The 8133-nt window shown below is 44.2% G+C and overlaps 1 protein-coding gene across 1 annotated transcript in view; it reads right to left on the reverse strand.

Moving 5' to 3' along the window:
- Positions 1–7939, reverse strand: part of coq8b (coenzyme Q8B) — an 8467-nt gene extending 528 nt beyond the window's left edge. The window contains exons 1-16 of the mRNA XM_034549139.1: positions 7843–7939; positions 7118–7299; positions 6832–6964; positions 6520–6725; positions 5658–5724; positions 5143–5217; positions 4866–4985; positions 4687–4772; positions 3955–4095; positions 3764–3845; positions 2933–3026; positions 2276–2417; positions 1785–1892; positions 1629–1694; positions 1420–1506; positions 1–544 (exon numbers count right to left, since the gene is read on the reverse strand). The exon at positions 1–544 is cut by the window's left edge and continues 528 nt beyond it. Coding sequence (XP_034405030.1) covers positions 239–544; positions 1420–1506; positions 1629–1694; positions 1785–1892; positions 2276–2417; positions 2933–3026; positions 3764–3845; positions 3955–4095; positions 4687–4772; positions 4866–4985; positions 5143–5217; positions 5658–5724; positions 6520–6725; positions 6832–6964; positions 7118–7299; position 7843 — 1896 coding nt within the window. The 5' untranslated portion in view covers positions 7844–7939 and the 3' untranslated portion in view covers positions 1–238. The remainder of the gene's footprint in view (positions 545–1419; positions 1507–1628; positions 1695–1784; positions 1893–2275; positions 2418–2932; positions 3027–3763; positions 3846–3954; positions 4096–4686; positions 4773–4865; positions 4986–5142; positions 5218–5657; positions 5725–6519; positions 6726–6831; positions 6965–7117; positions 7300–7842) is intronic.
- Positions 7940–8133: the final 194 nt, after the last annotated feature.

Genomic DNA, 8133 nt, shown 5'->3' on the forward strand with positions numbered 1-8133 from the left:
AAAATATCCCCCCCCCCGTCAGAGTCCCTGTGCAGAACTTGAGTCCGTGTTGGGTCCTCACACTGAGGTCACTGACCTTGATCCAGGTCCTCTTGAGCTCGTTGACAGTTACATATCGATAAAGTTTCTGTCTTTACCGAGCGGCCCGCTCTTAATAAAAGTTTAGAGGTCTACGTATGCGTGTATATTTATATATTTTGAGGTAGCGACCTTTGTTCCCCCGACAAATTGATTCGTCTTAAGCACCGCCGCCCGCCGCCTGCTCTGCGCGCCGCCGCTGGTTGTAGGCGTCGTACACGTCCAGGAACATGTCCTTGCACGATATGCGGGCCTTCAGCTTGGAGCAGATGAGGAAGGAGCCCGCCATCTTGCGGTGGAGGGAGTACGACTCCTCGGGCGGCGGCGTGAGGCGGTGGCGCAGCATGACGGGGAGGAAGCTCTGGACACGCTGGGTGGTGCTCTGGTTGCCGAAGTCAAAGGGCTCCGCGGAGGCAAAGGCCTCGCCGAGGATCATCACCGCCTCCACGTGGGCGTCCATGAAGGCCTGGCGGGGAGCGCGAAGAATGATAAGAATAATAAACTGAACGGATGTTTGAATACAGAAGCCAACAGCTGCAAAGTAAACGCACACTGAAACAGACTTTAAGATGTTTTGAGTGCGTACTGAGATGTTAGAGCCTAAAGTGTGCAATATATCCACATGTGTATACCTCCAACTTAAAATAAATAGTGTTTTATACATTACTTTTGCATGTTCTTTATCTAACGTAGCCTATGCATATATCCTGTAATAATGCATGTGCAGTGGAAGTTAATCAGTATTTATTGCACAATGTAAAGGCTTATGCAGACGTGTTGAAATGACCCAACTGGATTAAAACCGGCTCATAGTGTTAATGTTTATGTCACTACTGTTCAAGCTTTGACTTTCACAAAATACTTCCAGGAGGAGATATTTTTTAATACATATAATAATCAGTAATATGGATATTATGATTAAGTGGGGCTGAAAATGGCATCACTTTACTGTAACGCAGCTTTATAAAAACAGGAAAAGACGACACTTCAGCCATATTACGATATCCAAAACCCAATATCTAGTCTCATAACAAGATATTACGTCGATAGCGCAACATAATACCAAAGGAAAACACCAAGAAGGGTTATTTGTGCAATTTCTGCTATAAAGAAATCCCCAAAACTTGCTGCAGCGACACATAATTCCTCACAATTAAAATAGTAAACAATACCTCTTTAGCAGAAAAAAGTATGGAAAAAGGAGGATCCTGCACTACAACTACAGGGAAAGCGCATCACGCGGGAGGGAGTGAGACCGAGATAGAAAGACAGAAATAAAAAACGGAGGATAAACAGCATCAAAAATAAATGAGCACAGCAGCCGAGACCAAAATATCTCACCTTGGTCTCGAAACCCGTCAGGAATTTCAGATCCTTTGATTTGGAAAGAACGGTGGCTCGATCACCCACGGAGGCCGCGTGCACCACCTACACACACACACACACAGTAATCATGTTTACATGTCACATGCATGCGATCGCGTATGAGCGCTTATGTATTCAAAAATAAATCTCGTTGTGCGATTCCCTGCCGGGCGTCTTGGTCGTACCTGTATGTAGTCGTCTGTGAACGACTCCGGGTATCCTCTGCACGCCCCAAAGTCCAACAGAACCACCTGCAGGTGAGATGGCGGTGTCACGCGTCTGCAGCATTTATGGCGCAGGTCAAATATTTTTACACTTTTTACGACCGCGCTGCCCCTCACCTGGCCGGTGTCCGAGTTGAAGAAGAAGTTGGCCCAGTTTGGATCGGTCTGCATGAACCTGAACTCGAACACCTCCCGGAGACACAGCTGCAGGATCCTGTAACAGATCTGGAGACGAGGGGTTGTGTTCACCGTCATGCCGTTAGCATCAATATCATTTTAAAATGCTGGACCTACTGGTCAGACGGGTTTCAGCTCCAACTGGGTCCCACAATTAGATGTCCAGACTATGATGGTTTAGAGCTTTCTGTAAAATCCCATGACCTTTCTTTCACTTTCCATTAATAGATTGTAGATACATAAATTCCAGCACTTGTAAGTAGTTTATAAAATGCTGGTTTGCTGGAGAAAAACGAAATACGATGTTTCCTTTAAAAAAATTTAAAAAAAAGAACTTTCTGCTAGTCATTTGTAAAATGCCCAGAGGATTAAACTCCTCCTCCTCCTCCTCTAGTGCACCATGGGATGCCTGCGGACTCAAACCCCCGTACCCGGTTCCTGGTCTCCTGGTCCAGGTCTACACAGCGGTCCAGCGGGACTCCTTGCACCAGATCCATGGCGAGCACCCTGCTGCCCGACAGCTCGTCAATCACCTTCGGGATTAGAAAGATATCATTTCCCTCCAGCATGGACCTGAAGGACAGACAGAAAATAAATAAATAAAATATATAATTTCTGCCAATAGATCTCTTTAAATGCAACCCATCGTTCTCTCTGAAGACAGAATGTGAAGACACAGATTAGTAAACCTTGACTAAATAAAAAGGTTGTTCTTTGCATGAGAGAAAACTAAATATGAAGGAATTATTCATACGTAAGAATAACGTAGTTAGTTGTAATAGTAGAATATATAAATCATTAAAAAGAAGAAAAATTAAGTAAAATCTTTGAATCTCCATCAGAGAATTAGAATGATGCTTTAATAAAATCCACAGAGCTTCAAACAGTCTACGTGCATTAAATATGCAGTTTTGAGGCCGCAGCGAACCTTTCGTGAATGGTCCATCTAATTATAGAGTAATCATCCTGAATCTTTATATCTAATTTTATGTGGTTTCTATTCTGTGCAGTTAAATGGAGCCGAACTGCCTCACTCGTGGGGTCCAGCGGAGGAGGTTTTTATGGCTCAATAAACCCCATAAACCTACCTGAACTTCTTGGCGCACTCGGCCTCCCTCTTATAGTCGCACTCCCACGCCAGCTCCCTCTGAAGAACCTCCAAGCTGCTGTCTGCAAACAGACCTGCAGGAAGAAAAAACAGTGTAAAAACTCAGCAGGGGGGAAACTAAAAAGAAAAACACGCCGACTCGGCCATCTTTGAACACATTGACGCGGTTTGCAGAGCGAGGAAATGGTTGTCATGGCGTCTGTGACGGTGTGTACTTTACATCGGATAACTATAGAACGGTGTGATCATTAGTTGTGAGGAATAGTTTCATGTTTTTGGAGCAGGGGATTTAACATAACAAGGATAAAAAAAGCAACAGCCAATCCTCATCGCCTGGTTTTGACCTGCAGCAACAGCACCACCCAGTGGTCGGAGATGGAACAGTGAGAATGTAGCAGAAGCGATATATCATGAATATATTTTCACCCTCGCCTCGAAAACCGCTCTGAAGTGTAAATCTTATCCTTTTACTTTGTTGTAGTCCTCTATTGTGGTTATTTCCATAAAATGCACAGTTAAAACGATTATGATGTAATGATTATAAAAGCTGCTCGTGTTAGAAAGTTAAACGGGTCATAATTCACTCTCTAATATCTGTTTATGTTAGAAAGATGTTCAGAGCCTTCAAACCAACTGGATTTATTCAAGTTTCTCACACAAAACTACATTTTACAAGTTTACATTTGAACACATCACGACCTACGCCGTTCTAAATGTACCTTCGCCCAGTACTCGTTTTCACTCAACAGAGCCTGAACGCATCATAATGTAACCTCCATACATTATTCGACTAAAAGATGTAGTTTCTTACCTTCTGGAAGAGCCGCGCTTATTTTCAGGACCGACATCAGGTTGTTTATGTCACTGTGGATGCTCTCCGCCACTCCGGGGTACTGGGAGGAATATGTGAATGACAGAGGGAAATCATCAATGCAGACAAAGATTAATAGGGTTATAATTATTATTATTAGAGACACAGAAACAAAGAGCGCGTATAAATACCTGGATCTTCATGGCGATCTCTCTTCCGTCCTTTAACACCCCGTGATGCACCTGGCCGATGGACGCTGCAGCAAACGGCTTGTCTTCAAAGGACAACAGCTTCTCTCGCCACCCTGGCCCCAGGTCCTCCTCGAGGACTTTCTACAGAAGAAGAAGAAGAACCGGTTTCTCCACAGAACTATGCGGCTTGGTTAGTAAACACCGATCCGTGTTTGTCCGCCCGACTAAAGAGGGACTTCTTCCTCCGCTAGCGAGCTCTTCTGCAATAAATCATGAACAACAGAAATGTGTAAACATCGTTGTTAAAATTTTTTTTTTTTACCTGGGAACGTTTCTTCATTTAAAATTCAGAGTTATGTTAAATCATGTTTGCTGAAAAAAGGTTAAGAATCGGTTCATGAGTCGTTAAAAATCACAAATCTTTTTGTTAAATTATCTTTTGTAAGCACATGTTTCCCGATAAGCTTGAGTCCTTTAATATATTGTTAAAATTGTTAAGCATTTCTCGTACATTGGCTTCATACAAGCTCTGTATCTGAAGGACTCGAGCATTAAGGTTGAATATCCTGCAAAACTACTTAATTTGGCTGCAAGATATTTAGTCAAACGAAGCTTGTTCAGACTTCCGGTTTCTGGAGCGTCTGAAAATAAATCGTCTGAGCCATCAGTGAGCTATTCGAGACAGTCGGGTCTGAATAACCAGCTCGAGTGTCGGGGAGCGTTCATGCTTACGTTCATCTGCCAGGCCGGCATGAAGTCGGCGCTCTGCCGGACCCTCTCGAAGATCCTCTGCAGCTGGGGGTTGATGAAGGAGTTGTCTGAAGAAGGAATAATGAGAAAACAATATAAACATATAAAGTCACTGCCTAGGAATCCGACCACCATCTTGCCGTCGCCGTCGCAGCGAGTACCTTGTATGCTGAACATCTGTCCGATCTTCAGCGCGGCCCCGCGGACCTTGCACAGCGTGTTGACTATTCTCTCGGCGTTGGCCTCCGACAGGAAAGGAGAGTCCAACAAAGCGCCCTGAGCTACAACACAGACACAAGTTGTCTTTAGCGAGCGTCTTCAAAGTTAACGCGTATTAAAGCGTGTTTTCCAAGTTCTCGTGAAGGGCCTCCGGGGCCGACACATGGGACACTTCTCCGGGGGCCGACCGGCTGCGGAGGACAGAACAGCACCCGTTACCTTTTTTCGGTTTGCCTCCCAGTGATTGTTTCGCCACTTCCGCGATGGCGCCGATCCCGAGGCCGACTGCCAGTCCTGCGGAGACGACGAGTGATTTAGAATTTAGGGCCACTTAACGGGGTGGGTGGGTGGGTGGGGGGGGAGTGACACACGGCTGCAAACTGCTGCTAGTTGAAGAGTGAAATCAAATTCCCCGTCCTACTTCAAAAACATTTTATTTAATCTAAAAATGTCAGATGTAACATTTCAATCTCAAAGCATAATTTTTAAAGAGCGTTAGCATTATTCACAAAAGCACACACATCTGGACGACATGATGTTCAAGTTAGCTTTCCTATAGGAAAGCATTATTGTGTATTTATATCATGTACTGTAACTAAGGGAGCCCGTGAGGACCAGGTGACCCGTCCTTCAATGTATTTGTAGACTCGTCTCTGCAATGCATCAAATAAACGTTTATGGGAGAATCATCTGACGTGCACAGTCCATTTTTTTTAAAAGTGTATCGTTCTCACCCCCAAAATTAACCAGCCTGCTGATTCTCGTGGCGGGAACCTTCCTCTCTCGGGCACGGTCACTCAGCTGAGAGAAAAACATACCAGATCATCTCTAAAAGAGGGATAACTGCATTTGAAGCAATTTCTAATCCATTTGATTGTCGTTGAAGTATTAACTCTTCAGATAGTCATATTTAATTGCATCACAAAAGACTTACATACTATATGTCAGTCGTTTACTGATTGGGTCGAAAGAGAAAAGAGATTTTTTTTTTATTAAAGACACCAAATTAACTTTCTGAATATCTTCTATTGTCTTTTTTTTGTTTGTATTGTTCTGATAATTGTGGCCTACTTATAAACACAAAATCTATTATAAAAAAGGCAAGAGTACATTATGTTTGTTTTACTGATGTGAGGATAGAAACCAAAACGCATTTATTTGAGTCTCATTTATAAAGTATTTTACATTCGTATTAGGTTTTCAATAACATGCATCAAAAAGTGGATTTCCGTATTAAAATAATATAAAAAGGTGATGTGGAAATGGCAGTAAAAGATTAGAAGGAATGCTCATTTTGTATAAAATGTATAATAAAATGCTCCACTTTAAGCTTCATTTTCTGAGCCATTTATTCTGCATATTGCGTCTCCACTCAGTCATCTGAACAATCACTCATATGACAAGACAAAATGTACGAATGTCAACACATAAAGACCATCTTTAGATACTAGCCTATATAACCCAAGACACACAAATAAAAGATAAAACATTCTCTCTTTACAGGCATACACTGCTTTACAGAGACCATAATCTGCAATAGCTCACATTGCTTTAAAGAAGTCAAACAGAGTCTGCGGTTGGCGTTCTTGAACCAACCTTCTGTCTGACAGGTTTGACCAGGGCCTGCTTGGCCTCCCTGGCTTTCTTGATGTCCTCTGGGCTGAGTCTGGCCACCACCGTGTCGTGGACACACCTGGTCTGGTAGAAGTAACGCTGGAAGCCGGGGGTCGTGTGGAGGAAGCGAGCGCCCTGCCCCGGCCAGCCATTCCCTGCAGGAGCCGCCCCCGACGAAGGTGGAACACCTACGGTAGAAAGAGGAGAGTGAATGAACCAGAATGTGACTTTTAAATACTTTTAGTGCCCCACACACACTAAAAGTGTACGTCTCCTCCTGTACATGTCACGTACCTGCAGGCATCTCTGCAGTGTCAGCATCCGGAGCGTTGGAGGGGAACTCCGACCCCATGGCCCACTTGGCTGCTTCATCCGGGTCCATAGTCTCCCAACCCTCCGCGTCCGGAAACACATCCTCCTCTGTGACCTGCGGGGACAAGTAATGTATCCAAATAATTACTAAACGTAGTTATTTGTATTCTCGATTAGTCTTTTAACCATTTAGAGAATGCATGCTAGCATCATATGAGCTCCCAGAGCCCTGAAGTGATGGATTCACGCTCCATGCGGAGATCCTTACCGCTTTTCCGCCCCCACCAAAGCTGGCCATCAGCCCCTCAACCGCATCCTGGGCGACTTTGACCCCCGCTCCCATGGTGGAGTTGCAGGCCACAAATCGGAGCTGTTCTCCCTGAGTGTAAACCAGGGCGGACCCCACTTTACCTGCCCCGCGCAGCACCTGCAGGACCTCTGAAAGCAGCACTGTCGAGAGGGAGAGGAGGAGGGTTGTATAACATGTTGAGTGACATTAAAACTTACATTAAGTACTAGACACACCCACCACACCCTCTTTCACCTTCATAGGAAAATAGTTGCATGTTAGCATATCTGTAAAATCCTTTTCAAGTGTAATGTAAAGACAATTGGGACAGACATGATAACGCTACATGTCACCCTGCTATGTGGTTTAACCTTGGCTATGATTGGCTACACACGTCAAGAAATGCCAATGCGTCATGGGCACGTGCGCAAGCGTTATGGTGCACCGGGGGCCTGCAGTCGTGTAAAAATACTAAATGTTTAACATATTTACAGAGTTGAGGAGAGCACATGCATATTTCCGGAGCTGCGTTAACTAGCTTATTAGCTCCCTCCTGCAGAGTTGGTGGAGTGTAGCGTTAGTAGCTGTTGACATTTATACACAGGGTTAATTCTTCCACGTGAATAAAATAAATATATATATATATATATATATATATATATAATGAATGAAACAATCTGCTGCTTTTAATTTAAGTAACTCACTTTTCCCGAATCTGCGTTATCCAGGTTGTTCCTCGGTGACTGTGCTGCTGCTCCACCGCCGTCGGGACTGTTTTGCAACGATTTCACAACCGGAAGTGAATATTTTTGACTGACTCGACTGGGAACCAACCACAAGCCGAGTTTTAACAAGTAGGCCGAACTATGACGTGAAACGGAGGAGAGGTGTGTTATTTCAACCAATAGCAGTGCAGAAGGTTACACGTGGTGTCAGAGTTTGACCAATCGGAGACGACTGAAGGCGAGCTTTAAATTGAACAACGTCGAATGAGA

This window comes from Cyclopterus lumpus, chromosome 13 (assembly GCF_009769545.1).
Source record: "Cyclopterus lumpus isolate fCycLum1 chromosome 13, fCycLum1.pri, whole genome shotgun sequence".
Lineage (NCBI taxonomy): Eukaryota > Metazoa > Chordata > Actinopteri > Perciformes > Cyclopteridae > Cyclopterus > Cyclopterus lumpus.